Source organism: Gadus chalcogrammus, chromosome 2, assembly GCF_026213295.1.
Source record: "Gadus chalcogrammus isolate NIFS_2021 chromosome 2, NIFS_Gcha_1.0, whole genome shotgun sequence".
Classification (NCBI taxonomy): Eukaryota; Metazoa; Chordata; class Actinopteri; order Gadiformes; family Gadidae; genus Gadus; species Gadus chalcogrammus.
The window spans coordinates 1740282-1766399 of record NC_079413.1 but is presented as its reverse complement, the minus strand read 5'-3'; the positions used below and the strand labels follow the sequence as shown (position 1 = coordinate 1766399).

Below are 26118 nucleotides of genomic sequence, written 5' to 3'. Positions count from 1 at the left end.
TTCTCACTCTACTGAAGTAGAGTATTACAGAATATTATAATGTTAAGATTCATTACTGGTATTTATTTAAATGATCCAGTATAAACTGTTATTTGCCCATAAAAGGATTTGGGGGTCTGACTGCCATGTGGGACAGCCATTCAGCAAAGCTGATCTGCCTTCTGCTCGACTCGAGGCCCACATGGATCCAGTCCAAGGGAACCTGATGCAGCTGTGAACACGCACACACACACACACACACACACACACACACACTCACACACACACACACACACACACACACACACACACACACACACAGATAAATCAGCGCAGCATATATTAAAGTTGTTAAATTAAGCAGTACACATGAATGAATGACAGAAATTGTAGGGGTAGAAGTCATAGTTGCAGAATATTCCTCATGGTTAATCAACTTTCTGCCTCCTCACGGTTTAATCTTAGTCAGGTGTCAGTTGGAAGCAAGTGTTGAGTAATCGCTTTGGTTTAAATTAAACCCTAACGGACCTTTTAACTTCAGCCTAATAAATGGCACTGCGATACGATTGATATAAATTACACTTATTATACAGCAGTCTTTTATACAGTAGGAGTTTATAGTACCCAATATCACTCATTCAATGTTAATGTGTGGAACGGCAGAAGGTTGTGCATCTTAAACTCAGAACGTTCATGCTGCACAGGCCCCATATAATCAGCAGACTAAGTAGACACTCCCTCGTGCACTCTAAGGCCCAATCCCATTTCTACCCCTTACCCCTTCCCCTTACCCCTCCCCCTTGTTTTGAAGGGGTAAGGGGAAGGGGTAGAAATGGGATTGGGCCAAAGTCTTCAACGGGTCCTTCAATAGAATTCTGTCACTTTTTTCCGGAAAGTTTAATGACTGACGCTCACTGTATTTGAACTGCATGTCCTGTCTGTCTGTCTGTCTGTCTGTCTGTCTGTCTGTCTGTCTGTCTGTCTCTCTGTCGTCCTCCGTCCAGCCCCAGTTCAAACAGCAGGTATAGGAGCCAGGGCTGAAGTCACTCCAGCTTTTATCCCCCCGCGATAGTCAGCGTCAACGTCTGCACATCTCTGTGGGCTTTGGCAGAGAGCGCCACGCACGCACGCACACGCACACGCACACACACACACACACACACACACGCACACGCACACGCACACACACACACAGTCCAACGTATATACCCTCCCGCCAGCGTCTGTGCTTTGTCCGGGCTTGCGGAAGACACAGTGGGACGACGTGTTGAGGTCAGAACACAAAACTCTTTTTCCTCATTTGACTTGTCTTTATATGTCAGCTAGACCGGAACGGTCTATGTCTACCTCTAGAGGGGGGGGGGGGGGAAGAACACCTGGAGGACAAGAGTTGGTCCGGTAATAAGGTCTTTGTCGTCCCGCTCAGCAGAGGCGACCTGAGCAGAAAGGGTTCTGGGTAGATCGTCGGGGGCGTGGCTCCGGCCGTCCTTTAACGTGGTATGTTTACGTGCGCCTACAGTTTCCATATACTTTAAGGTCAGTGAGGGAGAGTCCATCTTCAGGCGGAAAGAGTTTCCTAACTCAGCCGGGTCCACTCTCCGTACTAACAGAAGGACACCCATAAGGTGCCCCCCCCCCCCCCCCCCCCCTACTTGGTTTACGTTGAGTGTTACTCGGAGCGCTAGACGTACCGTACTGAACCCACTGGCTACCATATAGGTTTGTTGGAGGTCTCTGAACGTAGGCCGGGTTTGGTTCGGGGTTAAAGGGGACACTATACAGCATCCTAACCTTTACGATTGCTTTCTCCTCATCATGTCCTTCCCTTCCCCCCCCCTCCTTTCTTATCTTCTTACTAATATTCCTATTTATTAAACGCATGTTTTATCTGCAAAGCGTCTTTGAGTACCTAGAAAAGCGCTATATAAATTGAATGTATGATTATTATCGTCATTATTATTATTATTATTTATTACTTAACCCTCCCCCGGTGTCTTGATCCCCTCGCCCTGACTCTCCTGTCGTCGGTTCATGGTTTCCCCGTTCCTCAGAGTGATCCGACAGCGCGGCTCCTTCATCCCGCGGCCCGGCCTGCGTACTGTCCGCCCGCCGCCGCTGCCAGGTGAGGCGGGAGTGATTTATACGGAGCATATTTCACACGATGCCTTGACCTTGGAGAGGACTCTCTGTTGTGCGTTCACAGCTTACCTAAGGCGACCCTGGGTGCTGACGCACTTATTAACACACACACACACACGTGCACGCAGACGCATGCTCGCGCAGACACACGGACACACACGCTCGCAGACACAGACACATAGACTCCCGCACACAAACACACCCTCACGTGCAGACAGACACACACAGACACACACAGACTCACACGGTCACGTGCAGACAAAGACACACACACACAGACACACACAGACTCACATGGTCACGTGCAGACAAAGACACACACACACACACACACAGACTCACTCACACGCACACACTCACACGTGCAGACACACCGTCCGACAGACAGACAGACAGACACACACACACACACACACACACACACACACACACACACACACACACACACACACACACACACACGGCGGTGTCGTCAGCCCTCTCTGTGCTCCTCTGTGCTGATCCTTGTGTTTGGTGACGCTCAGTCGAGCTCAACATTAATATTGCCGCCGGCCCCCCCCGGCCCCCCCGGCCCGACCAGCGGAGAGCTACGGGAAGAGTTAAAGTTAAAAACACACTTCAACCCGAGCACACGTTTTGTGGCCCGCAAAGCAAATACTCATCAGAAACAAACGTGATGGATTGTATTCGTTTCCCCTCCGTGGCCACGCAGCTGGTTATGGTGGCTGAAGGCTGGAAAAATCATGACTTTATTACAAAGACACCCACACACACAAACACACACACACACTCATATCCAAACACCCACAAACTCATACACAATAACACACATGCACACAAATACACACACACACACACATACGCACACACACCGGACATCTATTTCAAACACACATATCTATACACGCAAATGCACACAAAGACTCACACAAAGACACACACACACGCGCGCGCATGCGCGCGCGCGCACACACACACACACACACACACACACACACACACACACACACACACACACACACACACACACACACACACACACACACACACACACACACACAGCCATCCTACCGTCGCCATCGTTCTGTCTACCGTCGGCCAAAACCCACAACGCTTTCGTTACATCTCCCCTCTCCACGCCCGACACCTTATCGTGAAAAGCCGACTCATTCCACCCTCTCTCCCCTTGGGGCTTGATGTGTGTCATCAAACCCCCCCCCCCCCCTCCCCCCCCCCCCCCCCCCACACACACCACCGCCACCGCCCCCCCTCCCTCTCAATGCACATCCATAGTGAAAGAGTGAGGGGGTTAGGGTAAAGCCTAACCCTTATTAGAAGATGATATTGATAATTACTCGGGGTTAACCCTTACCCCAACAAATTATCTAAATATCAATCGTCATCTTGTTGTCTCTTGCAATCGAATCCCCCCGGGGACATTAGAGATGAATCACTTCTGTTACTGTATTCCGTACAGTAATTACGACTGTTACTAGTAGTATTACTAGCAACAGTCGTCATACCGTAGTACTACTACTAGTATTTGTGTTCGAGTGAGCGGCCCGTGGAGGCTCCGTGGGGGGGACGGTGTTTTGAGGAATGGTTGACTCAGACGTGGGCTGTGTTATTGTCTGGACGCCTTGGGCCACCGTGATCGCCGCCGCGGTGGTCTGCCAGCGGTGAGACCGCCCCGTCCCGTGGGGGGGACGGTAGGCCTACACACTGCGCTCAGAGCAGTGTGTAGGCCTACACACTGCGCTGAACACACTGCGCGGGGCGTGGTGTAGGCCTACACCACGCTCAGAGCAGTGTGTAGGCCTACACCACGCTCAGAGCGGTGTCTAGGCCTAAATACTGCGCTGAGCGCGGTGTAGGCCTACTCACCGCTCTGAGCGTGGTGTAGGCCTACACCACACTCAGCGCAGTGTGAAGGCCTACACCACGCTCAGAGCTGTGTGTAGCACTAAATACTGCGCTGAGCCTGGTGAAGGCCTACACCAGGCTCAGCGCAGTGTGAAGGCCTACACCGCGCTCAGCGCAGTATTTAGGCCTACACACCGCTCTGAGCGTGGTGTAGGCCTTCACACTCCTCTGAGCGTGGTGTAGGCCTACACACTGCTCAGCGCGTGGTCTAGGCCTTCACACTGCGCTGAGCGTGGTATAGGCCTACCGTCTGCAGGGGTAAGATAGCTTCAGCCTTACAAATCTTTGCACACTCCCACGTGTGTGTGTGTGTGTGTGTGTGTGTGCTATACAATTAGCATCATCTTAATTTCCAAGTGATTCCAAAGAAAATAAAATACATTGTTCTTTGACTCTAGTGAGGGACAAACAATCATGGTTTCAAATAAGTTTTTCAAAAACCCTTGTCACCTGGTGCACACGTGCTCATCAAGCTATAGGGTCCACCTCATCCACTCACCACAGCTCCTGAGAGAGAGAGAGAGAGAGAGAGAGAGAGAGAGAGAGAGAGAGAGAGAGAGAGAGAGACTCTATATAAGAGGCTCACGCCCCAGAGTGGAACCAGTGACCACAGAATCCCGGCCAGCATCTCCTCCTGAACATACTTGACAGCGTTGGCCTCTCTCTGTCCGTCGGTGTCTCTCCCTCCTGCTCTCTCTCTCTCCTCTCTCTCTCTGTCCGCCGGTGTCTCTCTCTCTCTCTCTCTCTCTCTCTCTCTCTCTCTCATCCTCAGCCATGCTGGCCAGAGCGCTTCTCCGAACCTCGCTGGTCCTCTGGATGACTGGACTCAGCCTGCAGAAAGGTAGGAGCCCTGGGGATGGAGGGAGGGAGGGAGGGAGGGAAGGAGGGAGGGAGGGAAGCCTGGAGGGATGGCTGGATGGGTAGGAGGAGATGGAGGAATGGAGGAATGGCTAGTAGGAGATAATGGATGGTTGCTAGGAGATGGGGGGAGAGAGGGATGGAGGGACGGGCGCTAGGAGACGAGGGATGGGTAGAGGATGGACTGAGGGACATTCAGAGGGAGACATCTTTACATTGATAGTTGCTCTGAAACTTTTTGGCATCGAATTAATTGAACCCATCCTTTTCCAATGTTTAGCCTCAAACTGTATCACCACTGTTAATACGCACACAAAGTTAGTGTGACAAAGCTATGATCCTCCGTAAAGTTCAAATATACCCTAGTACAGTTCACTTGTTTGCTTTGTTTTAAATAGGGGGTGTGTTTGTATTTTGGAGCGCACACTGGAGTCCATACAACAACAGCAACACAAACACACTGAGGCACACACTCGGTTTCCTGTTGAACCACCGAAACCTGTGAAAAAAAAGTGTGACTTGCACCTCTTTGCACCCTTCTCACGTAATTAACTTAAGACGTTTTGGGTTAACATGCAGTAGCAAGAACCTGCGCGATACAGTCCTCCTTCTCAAAATGAAATTTCGTATTTTTGTGTGCATTAAAGCACTTGTTGCCTTAAGGATGTTAATTTGAATTTGAAGCTCGCTGTTTTCCTCGAGCTGTTTGGAAGGTGTCTACTGTAACTCCAAAAACATTATGGTCCCCTTTCAACTGTAGAAGCAGTCTGTCTCACGTGGTGAGACAGACAGACTCCTCGTGGTGGAGCGTCTGCAGTGAGTGCGTGCTTTTGCTTGTGTTTGTGTCTGGGTGCTAACTTGCCCGCAAAAGAAGAAATAAGTATTATTATCAATGTGTTATTGAATTGCATTAGCAATCAGCCGCAGGGGACTTTTAGTTCTTTCATAAGATAAATGCTTTTTGCCCAAACTATACACTTTTTCAAAAACTTTCCAGAGACCATGACTATCTCAATTTCATAACTGATTTAATGTGAAGATAAAACATCAAAGTTGTGTTGAGGTTACTTAAGTGACTCCGATGATAAAAAACGAGACTTACTGCTTTACACTACAGTGTTAATTGTGTACAGTACTTGTACAGATGTGTACAGACCGTTCGAGTCACAGTCAGTGGAGAAATATTGGCTCAAATATAATATTTTCTGCACGCCAAGGTCTCTCTGCCTCTCTGTCTCTCTGTCTCTCTGTCTCTCTGTCTCTCTGTCTCTCTGCCTCTCTGTCTCTCTGCCTCTCTGTCTCTCTGTCTCTCTGCATCTCTGCCTCTCTGCCTCTCTGTCTCTCTGTCTCTCTGCCTCTCTGTCTCTCTGCCTCTCTGTCTCTCTGCCTCTCTGTCTCTCTGCCTCTCTGTCTCTCTACCTCTCTGTCTCTCTGTCTCTGTCTCTCTGCCTCTCTGCCTCTCTGCCTCTCTGTCTCTCTGCCTCTCTACCTCTCTGTCTCTCTGCCTCTCTGCCTCTCTGTCTCTCTGCCTCTCTGTCTCTCTGTCTCTCTGTCTCTCTGCCTCTCTGCCTCTCTGTCTCTCTATCTCTCTGCCTCTCTGTCTCTCTGTCTCTCTGCCTCTCTGCCTCTCTGTCTCTCTGCCTCTCTGTCTCTCTGTCTCTCTGTCTCTCTGTCTCTCTGTCTCTCTGCCTCTCAGCCGCTCGGGTTCCCAGTCCTCAAGAGGAATCCTCTCAATGAGACACTCAGAGTTCAGACGCCCCGTTCGACGGGAGCTCAGCGAGTCTCAACGGGGGCATAACGAACCATCAGGAGATCAGAGATCCTGGAGCAGGCCTTCAGAGCCGCCATCACAGCCCCCTGCTAAATATCCCCACTGTGTGTCAGATGGGGGTTGAACCAAGCACCGTGCGCTGTGGGTGTGGTGTGTGTGTGTGTGTGTGCGTGCGTGGTGTGTGTACAGTGTGTGTATGTGGGGGTGGGATGGGGTTGCTGGGGTCTGAGCCCGATGGATTTGATCCAAGACGACGCTTTTATACGGGGGTAGGAGGTAGCGCAGGACGGCTAAATGTGACAGGCCAGGGTGAGATAAGTGTTGGATCGGACCTCCCTCCTCATCAATGGCTGTCTGTTCCCCTCGCCCCCCCCCCCCCCACACACACCCTCCTCATCATCAGACACCAGACATATTAAACACGACCGCCCATTTCACACTTCCTTCCGAGTCACTCTCCGTTCACACACGGGCGGCCTCCTCCCAGGGGTTGCGGATGCTGTGGTCACCATGGCGACCCCTCAGCATCCCCTCAGCATCACTGTAGGTCTGTTGTGATGCAGGCGGCCTCATGTGTGTTCCCCGTCTCCCCCCCCTCCAGGAGTCCGACCACAGGTGTCCGCCCTCGGACGGCTGGGGATTCCGGTCAAAGGTACGTCTGGAACGCCGGGAGCGCCACATCTGCTCCCCCCCCCCCCCCCCCCCCCCCTCTCGGCCTGTGTTTATGTCTGAGGGCTGACTGTGTTTACGTCCCTCTGTTCCTATTATAACCCTCTTCTTTCCACCTGGTTAGACGCCAGCCTGGCCATGGGAGGAGCCAAGCCTGCAAGTCAGTAAACTCACTCACTTTGTATTGTGTTAGTCTGAGATATTCACTCACTTTGTATTGTGTTAGTCTGAGATATTCACTCACTTTGTATTGTGTTAGTCTGGGATATTCACTCACTTTGTATTGTGTTAGTCTGAGATATTCACTCAATTTGTATTGTGTTAGTCTGAGATATTCACTCACTTTGTATTGTGTTAGTCTGAGATATTCACTCACTTTGTATTGTGTTAGTCTGAGATATTCACTCACTTTGTATTGTGTTAGTCTTAGATATTCACTCACTTTGTATTGTGTTAGTCTGAGATATTCACTCACTTTGTATTGTGTTAGTCTGAGATATTCACTCACTTTGTATTGGGTTGGACTAGTACGACTAGTAGCAGCAATACTACTAATAATACAAATAGTAGTAGTACGGTAGTACTAGAAGTGTTACTACCAGTAATAGTAGTAATACTTCTTTAATGTCCCCGGGGGAGTAAGATTGTAGTAGACCCCAAATTGGTATAGTTAATTAGATAATAAGTGAGTGTCTTAGGGTTAACCCTAACCATTTTAAATGATGCATACTTTAACACCTTAGCTAACATGAACACATAACCAAACCATAACTATACTATTATTTAACTATTGATTAACTGGGTGAATGCCTATCACTGCCATAACAACGTTATTTCATGGTTAATTAAGGGTTAATTAAACTGTCTCCACTCCCAGGTTACAGCGCTCTGGGAGCCCTGGGGGGCCGGGGTTACGGGGCCAAGATGGGGAGGCAGGTGGCAGGTGAGACCATCACACGTAACCATGGCGACACTGTCTCGGGTGTGATGCAAAAAAAAAAAGAAAAAAAAAAAGGTTGTTATTCAATTTTTATTGTGTTCTTTCCAAGGACGTTACCCTGTGGCTCACCTTGGCGGAGGTAAGACTCGACTTCCTGCAGAGTCACTGTCCTTCCTGTCACCTGTTTCTGTCAAAGCTCTCTTTGTCTCTCCGACGGAGTAGGCTCTTCATGTGCGGCCCCCTGTGCTTCCCATGTGTTTCTCAGCAGGCTACAGGAACCCAGGGGCCGCCAAAGCGGCCGTCAAGCAAGGCGCGGGGTACGGGGCCTACGGAACCTACGGTAAAGTTCCTTCTAAGATCAATGACATCACATCAGGGACATTAAATTACGAATTGTACTCTGTATGTTTTTTCTGAGGGGTACCATGTAACCTGACACCTAGTGTTTATAACGGGTACTGCAGTCTAGATTCACCATTGAGTTGTTGACACATAAATAGTTTTATGATTTAGTCAGGTAAATTCATTAGTCGCTGTTGTTCGATAAGAGACATACATTCACTAAATAATCACAAGCTGAAAAATACATTTGAATCACTATTCACAGTCTCCAGAGTTCCTTTAAATTACCATTAATACTGTAGGGCTTCTTAAGGGAACATTCCTGATGATGATGTTCCCGGTCTTCCCGTCTGCAGGCGTGGGTCTGGGCGCCGGGATGGGGATGCCCATGGGAGCGGGCATGGGTAACGGGATGGGAATGGGCCTGCCCCACGCAGGGAAGCGCGGAGGTAAACACGAAGCTCAGCCTGTATGAGGCCGCAAACTCACATTATTTTCTAACCCTCTGGAATTTGCTAATTTCTGTCCGTCTGTCACTCTCCCTGCATTGTCTGTCTGTCTGTCTGTCTGTCTGTCTGTCTGTCTGTCTGTCTGTCTGTCTGTCTGTCTGTCTGTCTGTCTGTCTGTCTTTCAGTCTACGGCAACGGCAACGGCAACGGCTACGGCACTCAACCAGGTGAGTGATGTCTCCGTCTGTTTGTCTGAGCTGCTGATGAATGTTGACAGTCTGCCTCACCCTGACCCGTGTCTCACTCTGTCATCGCCGCGGTCCTGATCTATAGAGCCCCCTGCACCTCAGACGACCATTAGTCACGCTGCGACCTTATCGCGCGACGGGAAACACACCCTGACTGACATCTTAAGATGTCCGGCCAAGGTGCCGGCGTCCGATTGTGATGATGGAGAGTCTATGCAGGAAATTCTCTGACCCCGTCTCTTGTCTCGTTGCCAGGATACGGAGCCGGGGCCGGGGTTGGGGTGGGCTACGCTGGAGTCCGTCCCGGTAAGTCGACCAATCGCGGCTCACCCCCTCCCTCCATGTTGTTGACCACATTTGTTTGCAAAAGGGTCGGTCTGCCACCCGGTCACACCTGGTGTTACAGCCGGTCGTATGACCCCTGCTGTGGGCGCAGGTAAAACGTTTCCGCCTGACTTCCTGAACGGATTTGTTTTGACCAATGAGAAGGCTGCTATTGACACCGTCTAAAAAGGTCCCGCCATGATAGAATGCTTTACTGGACCTATGCCCTGGATGTCGTATTTTAAACCAATGGCAACATCGGTATCAATCAATGTCTTCTATCTTTAACATAGCTGCCATATCTCGATCCGAAGGCCCTGTCATTAGCAGATCTCTTAACGGGGTGCGTTCCAAATCTCATATCACTGTAACCGTTCACTTCCTGCCCCCTTCCCAGCCGAGATGTGATTGGAGAATGTTGTTCTGACCGCTGCCCTGTCTGCCTCAACAGGTATAGGAGCGCAGTACTTCCCCGGACAGTCCGCCAAGGGGCCAAAACCTGGTAAATCCTGCAGAACTCTGCCACTCGAGGCCTCTTGTCCGTCCATCCGTCGCTGTCTTGTAGCTTTGTGTGTGTGCGTGTAACCCTAGACTCAAAGCAGTGACCTCTGGTACACTGGAGCTAAAATTGGGTTGTGTTCTGTTTTTTGTCGCATGGAATTGTGTCTAATTGAAGCGTCAACTCCCTCGACAGTGAAAGAAATATGACAAAAAAAAGCATTCATTCTACTATTAGGTCTGTTTTGTTTTAATGCAACTGTCTGCGGATTACAATTACAATTGTTTGAAATTGTAACTGTATATCTTGATCATTTGCAGTTTTTTAAGTAAAAGAGTAGGTTTAGTGTCATGTTCCAGACCTAATATGGATGAATTGCTAAACGATGGATATATTTTGCACTGTGTATTTGGGGAGACATTGCGTGTGTTGATGGTTCTTGCCTGAGTGTACAGGAGGTAAGCCATCCTCTTTGTTGTGCGTTGTGGTTGTGCGTCTGCATGAGTGTTATGTTGGTTCTCATGTCCTCGTCAAGAGTTACTAACCACCGGTCAGTGTTCCCCCGTGTGTTATCTGTCCTCTGTTGTCGGTTGGCTGCTGTCTGTGGTGGGGTACAGGGGGTAGCCGAGATAAGAGACATGTTGTTTTATGTCTGCATCCTGGGCTCAACAACAGGATGTGAGCAGTTTCAGACGCACAGTTTGCAGAACTGAGGGCTCCCTTTTCAAACATGTGTAAAACTTCGACGGGGTGGCAAGGAAACTTCCTCTGTTATGGTTCCGCTTGTTTCAGGACAAACTGACAACAAATGGCAATTTGAAAAGGTCAAACTGTCTTAAGACACATGTTCAATACGACACGTACTGTATATCACCCAGATACCAATCCATGTAACATACATAAATGACACCTCTATGGAGTGTGTGATGTGGAGTTTATGGGGCTTTAGTTATGAGATAACTTACACTCACAAATTACACTTCTTCAGACCAAGATGTCCAAAATCAGAATCTTCGTCATTAACTGATTCTTCTCTCCAAGATGGATTTCTCTATGAGCTTCCATTGCTTAATGTTCAAAGAATTGGACTCAGCAACGGATCTAAATCCATCCAGCTACAAATTCAAATACTGCCGATTGATCATCTAGAAAATCAAGATCATCTGATGATATCTTCTCAGGTTGGCCGGCCGCGTATTTAGGGGGGTTTGGGAGGGCCGGCGGGGTACACGGAGCTAAGAACGCTAGAGGGACGCACGCGGGACGAGGAGCGATGGAAAGACCAGGACCGGTCGCCCCTCAGAGGACCCTCTTACCCCAAGCCCCCAAAGTCAAAGGATACGCGCACGGCGTTGGAGCAGCCCTCCACCTCCTCCACGGTGGAGGTGGAGGAGGTGGAGGGCAATGGACCCACCAGCCTCCCCCTGGAGCACATCTGAAACGTCAGATCCCAGTGGTGGGGCTGCTCCCACACGGAGGAGGTGGAGGTGGAGGTGGCGGGCCATGGACCCACCAGCCTCCGCCTGCAGAACATTTGAAACATCTGGACCCTGTGGGAAAGCACCCGCACGAAGCGACGGTGCCTCTAGCTGACCGTCTCGGCCAGGCTGCATCTCAAGCGCAGGCAGGAACCGCCTTCCTACAAGAGAAAACCACCCTGGCGTCCAGTACGGGCGGAGTGGGCCTCCCGCAGCGCCACCTGCTGCCCTTCAGCATCGAGAAGAACCACGGCCTGGGTCTCCCGGTCCCTCCTCGAGCGCAGGGATCCAGCGGCTACGGGTCGTCCCCTCACCTCCAGCGAGGCCCCCAGCAGAACCCTGGGTTCCACGGTGGAGCCGTCAGCGGAACCACGGGGCTGGAAGGAGCAGCCGCAGCAGGGGAGAAGCCGAGCAAACCACCGGGGGGTCAGGTTCCAGTCCTCCCCGCCGGCCAGGGCCTGGGACCGGCCACGCCCCTGGGCCAGGAGGAGCAGAACTACGGCCTTTCGTTCGCAAACAGCCACAGCAGCAGCAGCGGGTATTACGGGGTGGCCTTCGAACACGGGCAGAGGAGCCACAACTACGAAGCTGCCGCCGCCGCCGCTGCTAGCGACAAAGAGGCCTTCAAGGCCCGGTTGGTGGCCGGTGAGGGTCTTCTGGGTCTCATCACTCCTGGGGGTCCCGGGGCCGTTGGACCTGAGTCCGGGGCGCCGGTGAGCCGGGACCCAGTGGGCGGCAGGCCGCTGGGCGTGGAACCCGCGGCGGTACGGACAGATCAGGGCCAAGTGGCCGGGGCGGGGCAGGTAGCTAGCAGCCTCTCACACGGTGACCCCTTGTTGACGACGGGGTCGACGCGATTGGCTCCCTCGCCGGGGCAGAAAGAGAAGAGGAAACAGGGACCATATATGGGTAAGGTGTTCGCCCGCCCTCTGGCAGCCTCGTTGGGTTTGGTCGGGGGTTTTAAGGTGTGTGTGTGAGAGGTTTTGTGTGTTTGTGTGTGTGAGAGGTTTTGTGTTCGTGTGTGCGTGTGTGTGTGTGTGTATGTGTGTGTGTGTGTGTGAGGTTTTTTGTGTATGGGTGTGTGTGTGTGTGCGTCTTTGTGTGAGGTTTTATCTGTGCGTCTGGCACCTTTGTCTGTGAGGTGTGTGAGGTTGTGTGCTCTTGCTGTTGGGTAATGTGTGTATCTAAGTGAGTTTCCTGATACTAACTTCTATGATCCTGCGCTGTTGCTGCACCCTGGTGATTCTCAATCTGCCTGAACGTGTCTCCTGTAGAGTTTGTAGATACTGAGAAAACGATGACTGTTACTGTGATGAGTGTGTGTTGGTGGTATGGTGAATGGAAAGGTGTGTTAGATTCACTTTGCCGCTGTACAGGGAACAGCGTTTTTCCCTCGTCAGAAGCAAAGCAAATGTTTTGCCCGTGGTAGGTCAGCAGTTGGTATTGCATTTTTATTTTGTTTTGCGTCATCTACAGAAATCCCCAAACGATGTCTTGTGTGTTCCTCGCAGTGGTGTGTAATGTTAAGTGTCTAAGAAAGTAAAAAGTGAAAACGCACAGACACACACACACATCAGTCTTCGTTACATCCAAGGAACCCCGTTTGTTTTATCGTCCCATAGAGGAATGTTTGAGATAAGTCTCTCCATCTTTAGATAAGTCTATAGATAAGTCTATAGAAAAGTCTATACTGCCAAAGATATGTCAAAAGATAAGTCTACGCACCTATAGATAAGACTATACATCTAAAGATAAGTCCACAGATAAGTCTACAGATAAGTCTATAGATAAGTCTCTCCATCTTTAGATAAGTCTATAGATAAGTCGATAGAAAAGTCTATACGTCCAAAGATATGTCAAAAGATAAGTCTACGCACCTATAGATAAGTCTATAGATAAGACTATACATCTACAGATAAGCCTATAGATAGGTCTATAGCTCTATTGACCAGTGTACCCACGGTTGGTGACCTGTGTCCCCTGGGCCCTGGTTGATTCTCTGTCTGACGGAGCAGAAGGCAGCGGGTCTCACGGTGGCTGTGCTGTGTTTGCCTCACAGGGTACGGGGCAGGAATCTACCCTGGAGCCGGGCTGGGGGCCGCGGGCTACGGAGCAGGTAAGGACCGGCCACGTCTGGACCCCGCCGTCCGCGGCACTGCTGTCAGCTGAGTCTCTGCTCTCTGAGTCTCTGAGTCTCTGAGAGTCTCTGTTCTCTGAGTCTCTGCTCTCTGAGTCTCTCAGTCTCTGAGAGTCTCTGTTCTCTGAGTCTCTGCCCTCTGAGTCTGCTCTCTCTGAGTGCCTGAGAGTCTCTGAGTCTCTGTGAGTCTCTGAGAGTCTGTGAGAGTCTGTGAGTCTCTGTTAGTCTCTGAGTCTCTGTGAGTCTCTGTGAGTCTCTGTGAGTCTCTGAGTATCTCTGTTCTCTGAGTCTCTGCTCTTTCTGAGTCTCAGAGTCTGTGAGTCTCTGAGTCTCTGTGAGTCTCTGAGAGTCTGTGAGTCTCTGTGAGTCTCTGAGTGTCTCTGCTCTCTGAGTCTCTCCTCTCTGAGTCTCTCCGTGTGTCTCTGAGTCTCTGCTCTTTCTGAGTCTCTGAGTCTCTGAATCTGTGAGTCTCTGAGTCTCTGAGTCTCTGCTCTTTCTGAGTCTCTAAGTCTGTCAGTCTCTGAGTCTCTGAGAGTCTCTGAGTGTCTCTGAGTGTCTCTGTTCTCTGAGTCTCTCCTCTCTGTGCGCCCACAGGCCTGGGAAACGGAGGCTACCCCATGGCTGCCGGGGCGGGGAAACTCGGAGGTCAGTGGCTGCCAGGTTCCCTTCCGAACCGTCTATTTGAGTCCGTACACATCTCACGGGTCGCACCGAGCAGGGAATCCAAATCCCCAGCCCTGTGCGCGGTGGGATGTCGCTTCTGACAGACCTTCTTTCTGTTTCATTAAGACATGAATGATGTCTAATAATACTGCCTTTCATCCCAGGTGCTGCGAATCTGGGACATGGTGGATACCCACAGGGAGGGCTTGGCAAGCCCACCGGTGAGGCTTTGATTCTACTTCCTGCTCCATCCCTTCCTGATGCCCTTCCTCGCCTTCTTCTTCTTCTTCTTCTTCTTCTTCTTCTTCTTCTTCTTCTTCTTCTTCTTCTTCTTCTTCTTCTTCTTCTTCTTCTTCTTCTTCTTCTTCTGTACTCACACCTCCGTCCACCCCCCACTTCTACACCTCCCTCCTTCCCTCCTCTCACGATTTCGGTTTCGATTAACCCCCCCCACACCCCCACCAGGGGACAGAACCCCACCTTCAACACACCACAACCGCGGCTTAGCATGTGTGGCAGGGAAGGGTGGAGCTGATGTTTGTGTGTGCGTTCGTGTGTGTGTGTGTGCGTGTGTGTGCGCGTGTGCCTGTGCGTGTGTTCATGTGCGTGTGTGTGTGCTTGTGTCATTCTGTCTGCCTGCGTGTGTGTGTGCATGCATGTGTGCGTGTGTACATGCATGCGTATGTGTGTGTGCGCACACGCACAACCTCGACGTTAACATCATGCGCTAGACGCCCCTCGGGAGTCCGACGAATAACCTGCACGTGGCCCACAAGTATCGCCACTCAGGCTCTCTCTGCCCTCCTCTCAGCGCAGACGTCAGTGCATGGTATCGCCTCCTCCGCTCCTCGCCTGTCTCTCTTTGTTGTGGAGGGAGGGACAGGGAGAGCATTGTTTAGCCGTGTGTCTGAACGGAGGCCTCTCTTGTCCCCCCCGTGGTGTCATCTCCCTGCAGAGTTCGGAGACGGGACCGGAGCCTATGGCGCCGGGGGCCTTGGAGCGGGCAACGGCTACGGTGAGGAACGGATCGCATGGGCTGAGACTGAAACCATAGAGAGGGGGGGGGGGGGGTGCTACAGAACCCAGCCTCAGCACAGTGGAATCACAGCGTAATCTCCAGCAGCAGGGAGTGAAACAGCTGGCTGCTTATGAGGTGTGTTAAACTCGGCATGTAAAAAACGCTGAAGAGGCAGCACTTCTCCCTGCGGAGGTCTTTTAACAGGCCCGTCCTGATTGTGAAAGTTGTATTGTTTCAGTGCAATCTGGAACCAGAGTTGAACCGACACACACTAGCAATGATCAGGCCCTGCTTGACTCCCCCGAGGAGAAGGAATGAAAGGCGATGCCTGGAGCTACCTCCCTGCTAGGGTTGAGGGCATGGGGAGGATCTTTGAGTCATTATATAACTATTATACAACCTGTGTTACCCAAACCGGTAATCCAGCCGAATTCAGCTGGATTCACGGGTCGATCCAGCCGAAGAGGGGTGGGTATCGCGGTAATGTTCAGACTTTCTTGCCATTATTTCACAACGTTATTCTCCCTCTCCCCAGGCTACGGCAATGGTTACAACATGGGGAGCAACGGCTATGGACCCGGTGAGTCCTGGCAGAACACACAGAAGGGAACACACTGTGCTCGGTTTGTTATGCCTGCAGTGTTCTCCGCCCGCGAGCCAAGCCTCCGAGTCCTCTTGAGTCAAGCCTCTGGGGAGAGGCTGTTGTTCCAACACCAGGGGATCTGTGATCCTCAGAGACATCGTCTGATCGGGCCCGGGACGCTCTGTCCACGCTAGGCGATGTGGACGCCCGAGTCCCGACTCACCTGTTATGATTAAGGCTCTAGCTCATAGTACTTGGCATTACTTAGCATCTTATCGTAGCTATCTCTGTTGTATACGGGGATTGGGTTAACCTAGCGATTCTCAAGGCTTGGCACTTGGTTCTATGCTGAACCTTACGCCGCAGTGATGTGTTGTTGTTTCTCTTTCTTCTGACAAATGTCCTTATTGTAAGTCGCTTTGGATAACAGCGTCTGCTAAATGCCCCGAATGTCAATGTAAATGTAAGGCTGGTCCCTGCCTGCTTATCAAGGCCTTGTGCGTGTATTCAGGGTATTGAGGTCATCATGGATACTAGCGTCTCCTAAAGGAATCTCGATAGCAGCGTTTGATAGTTCACCGTAACGGAAGGCGGTTCCACTGTTTTCCACCGACGGTTCCTCTTGGTGTTGAGCTATGACCTTGTATCCGGTCTGGTCTGGTCTGGTCCGGTCCGGTTTGGTCAGGTCCGGTCCGGTCCGGTGGTCCGGTCCGGTCAGGTCCGGTTTGGTCCGGTTTGGTCCGGTCCCTGAAGGAAAGCCACCACACTGGACCGGACCAGACCAGACCGGACCGGACCAGACCAGACCAGACCGGTCTGGTCTGGTCCGGTCCAGTGTGGTGGCTTTCCTTCAGGGCCCAGCCTGGGAGCCGGACCACTGGAGGTGCATGGATGTCTCACTGTTTGTGCTTGTGTAACGTTACAGGCTATGGGGCAGGAGGTTATGCTGGACAGGGTCAGGGATCATTTGGTAAGGAGGTCAAGGCCGGAGAAGTATCAGGAAGGAACTTTGGAAGCTGTGTGTGATTGTTTTGGTGTGTTTAGCTGTGTGTGTGTGTGTGTGTGTGTGTGTGTGTGTGTGTGTGTGTGTGTGTGTGTGTGTGTGTGTGTGTGTGTGTGTGTGTGTGTGTGTGTGGAAAGATAAACGGAGTGACACTATCTAAATTACACTCGGTGTAAACCAAAACAAGAGAGGCCTTTTATTGCATTGTAATGATGCCACAAATGCCTTATCTCGCCCTGTTAAGTGTAAGTACTAAAAGGCCTAGGCGCCTACCTGTCTGTGTATATTCACAAAAGCATAGGGTCCATATTCTTGTGATATAAGCCGCATTACTCAGTATTTGTTTAAAGCTCTATTAAACCATAAGGGTATAGCCCAAAGTATGATTTACATTCCGATTACTCCAATGCATTCAACTCTTATCAAGGAATTGCCACGATGGCGTTTCTATTAGGGTGGAACAAGAACAACAATGCATGCGTGGTTGCGGCTCTCTGTGTCAAAGGTTAGACGATCGCTCGCTGAATTACGACCCTGATTGCAGTGCTCTGTGTTGGTCTGTAGGGGGCGCTGGTTCGGTCCCTGTCGGTGCCGGAGCGTACGGCGATGCTCAGGCCATGGGTCTGGGGAGCGACTCTGGCATGGGTAATTCACACCTCACACCTTGACCTCCATAGAGCAGCATTCCCAACGCTGGCGATTCTGTGATCCCCATAGATGTTGGACATGTTTTACCTTAGAAACCGAAAATGTTAGGGAGTGTGTGTGAGTAACCCTTTTTTTAAAGTTTAGATTTTTTGAGAGAGAGAGAGAGAGAGAGAGAGAGAGAGAGAGAGAGAGAGAGAGAGAGAGAGAGAGAGAGAGAGAGAGAGAGAGAGAGAGAGAGAGAGAGAGAGAGAGAGAGAGAGAGAGAGAGAATACAAAGGCTTCTTAAAAACAACATTCAAGTGTTTTTTAATGCAATTCATAATACTCTGGAGTTCTTTGCAGCAGAAATAAATCGAATAACCTTGAAGTAAAGGAAAGGAACAAGGGTCAACTCAGGCATAGAGTTGGTGAGAGGTGACTGTGATCTGTTTCCCTCAGGGGGAGGAGTTGGCCACCTCTCCAACGGCGCTTCTCCTATGATTCCTGCTGGACTAGAGGGTAAAGCTATGTGTGTGTGTGTCTGTGTGTGTGTGTGTGCGTGTCTGTGCCAACGTGTCTGCGTGCGTGCCTGATTGCCCCTGCGTGCATGCGTGTGTCTCTGTGCCTGGGTGTGTGCATGCGTCTCTGTGCCTGGGTGTGTGCGTGCGTCTCTGTGCCTTTGTGTGTGCATGCGTCTCTGTGCCTTTGTGTGTGTGTGCGTGCGTCTCTGTGCCTGGGTGTGTGCGTGTGTCTCTGTGCCTTCGTGTGTGCGTGCGTCTCTGTGCCTGCGTGTGTGCGTGCGTGCGTCTCTGCAGGTGTGTTTAATTACGCCTGATCCTCAATAAATTTAGCAAGTCACTCCGCGTGTGCATTTTCTCTGTGCTCGTGCTCACTCGCATATTCACGGGGCAGGCAAGATTGTAAAAAAATAAAATAAAATAAAAAGACAACTGCTCACCTCACTTCGGTGGCCGTAGGGATGTTGATACAGAGCATGCAATACATCAAAGATTTGAAGTGTAATGACAACCCACTAACCGAGACGCCCCCTGGGGTCTAGGTGATGGAGGCTACCCCTACGGCGCCCTTGGGGCAGAAGCTGCTGCTGCTGCGGCCAAATCTGCCAGCAAGTTTGGTAAGAAGACACCCATACCGGAAGGAACGTATGACTGATGTCCCCATGACTCACTAACGAGGTGGAAGCCATTGTGTGTCATGTCCTTTACCGTACAATACCTGTTTATGACTCATGACTATGTTATCGGTGGAGTGTATTATGGTCTGTTTATAAGGCTGTTTACCATCCCTTCCATCATGAAAAGCTATAGTCTTATTTTAACCTCCTATTTTACCCGCTACCTATAATTACCCTTTTACAACCGGAACAAAAAGGTGTGTGGGAAAGTGTTTGGATGTATTTTGCATATGGGACGGCAAATCAGTCAGTCTCACTGCATCGGGTCAGAAAGTGGACCCTTCTAACTTGTATGGACTGGACCCTAGTGGTTATAGTGGCCATACCATCAAGACACTAGTGTCTGTGCTGTCTGTACTGGTGCAGAACCATCAGGATACTCTCTGTCTGTTCTGGTGCAGAACCATCAGGATACTCTCTGTCTGTACTGGTGCAGAACCATCAGGATACTCTGTCTGTACTGGCGCAGTACCATCAGACACTAGTGTCTCTCCTGGTGCAGAACCATCAGGATACTCTCTGTCTGTACTGGTGCAGAACCATCAGGATAATCTCTGTCTGTACTGGTGCAGAACCATCAGGATACTCTGTCTGTACTGGCGCAGTACCATCAGACACTAGTGTCTGTACTGGTGCAGAACCATCAGGATACTCTCTGTCTGTACTGGTGCAGAACCATCAAGATACACTCTGTCTGTACTGGCGCAGTACCATCAGACACTAGTGTCTGTACTGGTGCACAACCATCAAGATACTCTCTGTCTGTACTGGCGCAGTACCATCAGACAATAGTGTCTGTATTGTCTTTGCTGGTGGTGCCTGTGTTGATGACTCTTCTCTCTCGAGCTGGAGGTGTTTGTGGCTGGCTGGCATGTGTCTCCGACTTCCCGGCAGGGTTCACCATGACAAGCCCCGCCCCCCAGGTGGACGTGGGTGCACTCTGTGATGCCGCCCCTCGTTTTAATCTTTAACGATGTCTCGTAATGTTTTTGTGTCGTCTCAGGCGTGGGGGCAGGCTACGGTGCTCAGCAAGCAGGTGAACAATCCTAATCCTCATCCAATCAATGATAAGCCATAACACGCATGCACATGAACACACCACTAGAGTCTGAACCCAAGGGATAGTGACGCGTGGCTTAAGGGGCCGGTGGCCTTCACACTGACTCTGTCTTTACTGTCCCCCCCCACCCCAAGGTTTCGCTGCCCAGGCTGGCGCTGGTCAGGACTCCTATGGTAAGACAGTCCCCCCCCCCCCCCCCCCCCCCACACACACACACAATATTTCTACAAGTTCCTCCACCAAATAAGAAGAATAAAGTACCACTTTCTTTATGGATCATCCACGCATCCATTTCATTTGTAGCAAATTAAATTAGTTGGATGTTTCTTTGGCGATTGAGCAAATATTATACGGTTACTTACTCACAGCCTACTAATAAGAAACTACCACAAACAAACTAGTTGTGGGTTAGAATCCCATCATACACACGCACTGGGAATTGGGATCAACCAACCAGTCTGTTCGCTTTAGTATTTTATTTGAATGAAGAAGCTGTCCTAGTATGTTAATATTCAACAAGGTTTTGAAATAATTAAAAACTATGTTTGTCCTTTCACAGGAGTGCCACATGGCAAATATGGCGGAGTAAATGGTTTCCTGGGAAATGGATACAAAGGTGAGAGGAATGGGGTTTTATGATGGGTATGGAAGTGTGTGTGTGTGTGTGTGTGTCTGTGTGTGTGTGTCTGTGTCTGTGTGTGTGTGTGTGTGTGTGTGTGCGTGTGTGTGTGTGTGTGGAAATGGAAATCTATGGTTTGTGTGGGGGTGAATGTGTGGAAATGTTTGTCTGTGTGTGTGTGATAACATTGTCATTACATCAAGCACTATTCACGCACCCCTGGTCATTGTTGTCATCTTGTTTCCCTCCCCCCCACCCCCTTCTCTCCTTTGTCAAACAGGCTAATTGAAATGACGCAGACAACTCCTTCATTGAAATGTGTGTTGTTATTCTTGTTGTTTTTTTACGGTTTGTCAATTCATGTTACATGTGGTTCTTGTGTGTTCTTGTCTTGTCTGGTTTTGTTCGAGGTCCTCGACTTTGAGTGTCTTGTGTGTGTCTCTGTTCCCTCATGTCGCCCCTGCTGTGTCTCCCACATGCGTCTGTCGCCTTCCCCTAAGTGTCCACACATGGCATGATATTCAAGTGTATGCTTACACATGACATGTTGACTATAGAACGTCAACAAAGATGGAAATCAAGTGTCCGACGCACGTCGAACACTTGTTTGACCCGATGATCGACCATCTGTCAGCGATGAATAAAGTGTACACCAAGTCGACGTGCGTCCTTCTTTCTACTCGAGGGTTTCAAAAGTATCTAGCGCTGACAGGAAGTCCCAACCACTTCCTTCGTTCATCAAGACCGCCACAGTTTCCACCAGCTCAATACAAAATAAAATTTGAAACAAGAATGCTTGCCACACGCTTTATTCACTCAGAATATTACACTCTGAATTGGTAGTGCAAGCCCAAAGGCACGCTGGTTTGAGATGCAGTAGCCGAAGAGTAAACCATGCTATTGCAAACAAAAGTGTAATATTGTTGACGGTGTGATTTGAGCAGGTGCTGCAGTAAGAGGAAGAAATGGAATAGATGTATACATATACAAGTAATGTTAGTCATAACATTGTTTATATCACCAAAAATAAATATGGATAAAGAATAAAATGCATTTGAAAATGCGTGTTTGCAAACAATTCCGTTCGGTATCTTGTTTACGCTTTGCCTTTGCAACCCCATCAGCCTGCCGTAACTATTGGCTGGAGGTGAATTCACGCACAATACTTCGGCTTGTCACACCTCACGGTGCCGGGAAAAACGGCAAAGCAGGGGAGGTGGCACTCTGGTTCCCGTGGCGCCCAGGCACCGCGAGAAACACCCCGTTCTCCTTCAGCAAGGCCTGGGGCACGCGCTGGCTGTGGCGCGATACGAACGCCTTCTGCAGCTGCTGGCTCATCGGGGAGGCTTTGTACTCCATGCAGTCGGCTCCTCCCAGACTGGGCGCGCACCTCACCTCCCACTTGAAGTACAGCCGGCCATGCTGCAGGGCACACACCTCCTCCGTCACGCCCTGGCCCACAACCTTCCCACAGGTCCCCAGAAGGTCGTCGTCCCAGCCGCTGTCCTGATCCCACACCTCGAGGCGCAGGGTCCGGCCGGCGGACAGGTCCTGGTCGCCCAGGTCGAAGACGCTGCCCCACGTCGGGTTGTTGTTGTTGACCCACACAGGGGTTTGTCTCCTGACCGTCCCGGCGAATGTGATCTTCACGAAGCCGTCAGTGGAGGTTGTGCTGTCCCCCCACAGCCCGGTGGCCTTCTGGACGGTGATCAGCACGCGGGCCATGCCCCGGCGCGAGGGGCAGCAGTCGGGGGTCACGGCCGGGTCGCCCTGGCAGCTGCAGGCGCAGGGCTCGCTCTGGGAGCGCCTGACACCGGTCTTGCAGCGCTCGGAGCAGTTCCTCATCAGGGCCCTCTCCAGGATGTAGTGCGAGATGGCCGTGCGCAGGTGCTTGCGCTTCACATCCCATTTCTTGGCGGGCAGCAGCTCGTGCAGGGCGCTCAGGGAGTAGGACACAAGGTTGGGGAGCCGGGGCACCGAGTCCAGCCAGGCTTTGTAGGCGGAGGGGTCCTTGCCCGCGGAAAAGAGCAGATCCGGTTCCGTGGTCTCTCCTCCTTCTATCTCGGTGAACCTACATTTAACAATGTAGATGTTAAATAGACTGCATTTTTAAGGCGCTTTACAACATTGCCAAACATTCACCCATTCATACACACATTCACAGACCGAACCAGTTCTCCTAACCAGCCTGTTAGGAGAAGTCAGGGTGAGGTGTCTTGCTTAGAGACACCTCGACACTCCGGGAGCCGGGGATCGAACTAGCAACCTTCCGGTTACCTGCCAAACCGCTCTACCTCAAATAGTTATATTAGGTGTCAGACTCCAAAAGAATCCCGACGTGTAGCAGAGAGGCCTTACCTGTCGTTGAACATGCTGGAGAAACTGGACTTGCTGTCAGATTTCTGGATGTCCTTGTTGCAGTGCTTCCCTTCGGATTTCAAATTCTGGACGCCGATGCTTACAGCGGCCTCGGCCTGAAGGCACATCTCCACCTCCTCCGCACTGAGGCCCTGCAGGCTGGCCATGCACTGCCTGATGCTGGTCACTGACTTCACACTCCCGCCCAGTTTCACCTGTCAACAGGTCGGGAGGAACAGTGGCCCAATCAGAACGCATGGTAGCATCATCGGATAACATTAAAGAATGATATGGTAATCCATTTTAGGGAGCTAATGACGAATATATATTTGCAAGAGGATTAATTCATGGCCTCCTAATTCAAAAGGCGATAGTCCTATCTTTACCTGAGTGATGTAATGGGTGCCGTAGGTGTCGATCAGTTTGTAGAAGCGCTGCTTGTTTTCAGGGGAGAAGGTCTTGGGAAGGTCTTTCAGCGCTGCGTAGAACTCCTTGTGTAACCTCGGCTTGTGTACGAGCCGAAAGCTGTCCCCCGTCGGTAACAAAAACATCAATGTCATCAGCAGTGAATCAATATTGAATCCACGACGTAGGTGGTCTTTAATGACCTGTAAGGAACCACAGGCCTTCATTCAAACGTTTTCCTACATCCTGTCCACTACGTAGTAATTGGACTGCATTTATGCAGCGCTTTTCTAGCCAGTGGCCACTCAATGCGCTTTACAACATTGCTTAACATTCAACCATTCATACACACAATCACACACCGACGGCCACACAAGGAGACAGCCAGCAAGTCGGGAGCAGTCAGGGTGAGGTCTCTTGCTCGGGGACCCCTAGACACTCATGGTAGGAGGAGCCAGGGATCGAAGTAGCAACCTTCCAGTTACCAGCCAACCTGCTCAACCTCCTGAGCCACATGACCCCCCAAATGACAGGGGAGAAAGGAGTGCAGAGAAAGATGTCTTCACGTGTGTTCATTTGACCATACCTGTAGTACTCGCAGGAGATGCTTTGACTGGTGAAGCTGAACTTGTCGCTCTTAGTCTTCTCCATGGAGTATTCGGCCAGTTTGGAATTGGTCCCGGCCAGAATCAAGGAGGCTGTGTTGCCCGCCTTGCCCAATTCCAGATCCGTCTTCCAGTCGTTTGTCATTGAGGAAGAGCTGGAGGTGACCAGGGCCTCGCTGGACCGGTACGTGCTGCTGGACAGCTTCATCTTGCATGATTGGTTGGGCCTCCAGTCCGTCACCGAAAGGGGCAGCTTCTGCTTCTTGCCTTCCAGGAAGGGGTTGGGGCACAGGGTGCACGTTTTGTCCTTGCGCTCCCAGAGTTTCAGGTCAATGACAAAGGCCCCTTTGCGGGCCATCTTGGTGATGTCGAAGCCTTCCCCTGCCAGGTTGATTCCCGGGGGGAAGTCTGCATTCTTGCACTGGCTGGCTGTCCCTGCCAGGCATGACTGATGGCTGCACTGGAGCAGAGACAGCAGGAGACCGATGCGGAGGCAGTTGTTGGACATACTGCGCGTACGTATGCTCGCAGATTTGACCGCTTTGGTTTATCCTGAAAGACGATGAGAGTAATTGTTATATGAATACAATTATTAATTCATCAAGATGATGGATTTAAACCAGGGGTCTCAAACTCAACTTACCTGGGGGCCACTGGAGGTAGAGTCTGGGTCAGGCTTGGCCACAAAAAGTCTATAATTAGATCACATTGGCTATGTAATCGCTGACAACAGGGGACATTTCATAGTGGTTGGTGGAAACCGGGACATTTTAGCGTCCTTTGGCTTTTATCGGGACTCAGGACATGCAACTCAAAATTGGGACTGTCCCGGGAAAACCGGGACATCTGGTCACCCTATCACAAGTGATAAAAAAGTGTGGCAAGGGACTCAGCAATGATCTGCGTTTGACAACAATGCGCGGGCCGCACTAACACTAAACTTTGACGTCAAGTAGGGGGCCACAAAATATCATCCCGCGGGCCTCAATTGGCCCCCGGGCCGCGAGTTTGAGGCCCCTAATTTAGACTGTACATTACTGTCCGAAAAAGTTTCCCCTGATTAATTTCATAAAGCAAATAGTTATACACCACCAGGTTCATAGTTATTCACCGTCAGTGAAAAGGTAAAAACCAAACACACATAATCGTAATAAAATCTTAACAAAATGCAAGAACAGAAAGAACGCTTGACTCACTGGTTTCCAACCTGTTGTTCCCCCCTCCTTCGACGTGAAATGAAGTGCAGAAGCATGGTTCTCTCCCTCATTTAATACTTCACGAGAAACACGCTGGTGACGAGTGTGTGGGTATGAGGTGTCCGCGGTCTGGGGTGGAACAGAGGAAAACTGATTTCAAACTCTATCGAGAACAAGAGGAGGGGCTTGTGGTTCCTTGTTGGCCTTCCAGTTCCACTGTTGAGTCAGCTCTCGTTTCTGTGAAGTGGTGGGTTGTGGTCAGATTGTGTAGGCCCCGATGATGACAATATACATATAATTAATTTAGATTGTATTACTTTAGTGGAGGACTGTTGCAGATGCATATTGAGTGTATAGGACTACTAATGGTATATTTGTCTGTGAAACATTAGTATTGCTTTATTGTTGTTACATGATTTACTTAACACTATTTATTGTTTATAACAATGCTAGGAGGATCTGAAAGTATAGCACTTCTAAAGGTTGTCAAAAACAGATATTTATATATAGAGCTTCATATATGCCAGTGATAGTCTTATAGCCTAGTTACAATTGTAACAGCCTGACATAATAATAATAATAATAATATAATTAAATAATTATGTTTCAGTGTAACTGAAGCATTTGTTTCGGTCGCTGTGCAGTGTTCCAAGAATAGCATATATATATATATATATATATATTGCTGCAAACATACGTCATGTTGACTATAGACTGTCAACAAAGATGGAAATCAAGTGTCCGACGCACGTCGAACAAAATCACTTGTTTGACCTGATGATCGACCATCTGTCCGCGATGATAAAGCATACACCAAGTCAACGTGCGTCCTTCTTTCTACTCACGGGTTTTAAAAGTATCTAGCGCAGACAGGAAGTCCCAACCATTTCCTTCATTCATCAAGACCACCACAGTTTCCACCAGCTCAATACAAAATAAAAACCGAAACAAGGATGATGAGCCACACGCTTTATTCAAGCAGAATATAACACTCTGAATTGGTGGTACAAGCATGGCTAAAAGCCAAAAG

The 26118-nt window shown here is 50.2% G+C and overlaps 2 protein-coding genes across 5 annotated transcripts; one reads left to right on the top strand and one right to left on the bottom strand.

Moving 5' to 3' along the window:
• Nucleotides 1–4815: 4815 nt before the first annotated feature.
• On the top strand, nt 4816–21170 carry LOC130403833 (uncharacterized). Its single transcript, XM_056608339.1, has 24 exons — nt 4816–4882; nt 7272–7322; nt 7464–7499; nt 8217–8282; nt 8389–8418; nt 8545–8619; nt 8978–9070; nt 9256–9297; nt 9404–9487; nt 9529–9624; nt 10094–10144; nt 13679–13735; nt 14351–14401; nt 14584–14640; nt 15375–15434; nt 15973–16017; nt 16946–16990; nt 17588–17668; nt 18110–18169; nt 18711–18785; nt 19849–19881; nt 20040–20078; nt 20465–20521; nt 20805–21170. The coding sequence occupies exons 1-24, from the start codon at nt 4816–4818 to the stop codon at nt 20807–20809; spliced, it is 1356 nt and encodes a 451-aa protein (XP_056464314.1). The 3' UTR covers nt 20810–21170.
• On the bottom strand, nt 20852–25200 carry LOC130406114 (perforin-1-like). Of its 4 annotated transcripts, none has more exons than XM_056611530.1 (6): nt 25089–25199; nt 24536–24615; nt 23874–24444; nt 23269–23407; nt 22883–23097; nt 20852–22595 (listed from the first exon to the last, which is right to left on the bottom strand). In XM_056611530.1, exons 3-6 carry the CDS (start codon nt 24398–24400, stop codon nt 21707–21709), a joined length of 1770 nt encoding a protein of 589 aa, XP_056467505.1. In that variant the 5' UTR covers nt 24401–24444; nt 24536–24615; nt 25089–25199; the 3' UTR covers nt 20852–21706. The 4 variants fall into 4 exon arrangements, with proteins under 4 accessions (XP_056467505.1, XP_056467490.1, XP_056467497.1 ...); XM_056611515.1 differs by having other exon boundaries at nt 24536–24584; XM_056611522.1 differs by having other exon boundaries at nt 24536–24568.
• Nucleotides 25201–26118: the final 918 nt, after the last annotated feature.

Coding starts and splice junctions, on each gene's coding strand:
- LOC130403833 (XM_056608339.1), top strand. CDS start 4,816: ATGCTGGCCAGAGCGCTTCTCCGAACCTCGCTGGTCCTCTGGATGACT. Junction 8,283..8,388: donor GATGGGGAGGCAGGTGGCAG/GTGAGACCATCA, acceptor GTTCTTTCCAAG/GACGTTACCCTGTGGCTCAC. Junction 18,786..19,848: donor CAAATCTGCCAGCAAGTTTG/GTAAGAAGACAC, acceptor GTGTCGTCTCAG/GCGTGGGGGCAGGCTACGGT.
- LOC130406114 (XM_056611507.1), bottom strand. CDS start 24,400: ATGTCCAACAACTGCCTCCGCATCGGTCTCCTGCTGTCTCTGCTCCAG. Junction 23,408..23,873: donor ATCTCCTGCGAGTACTACAG/GTATGGTCAAAT, acceptor GACGGGGGACAG/CTTTCGGCTCGTACACAAGC. Junction 23,098..23,268: donor GCACCCATTACATCACTCAG/GTAAAGATAGGA, acceptor ACCTGTTGACAG/GTGAAACTGGGCGGGAGTGT.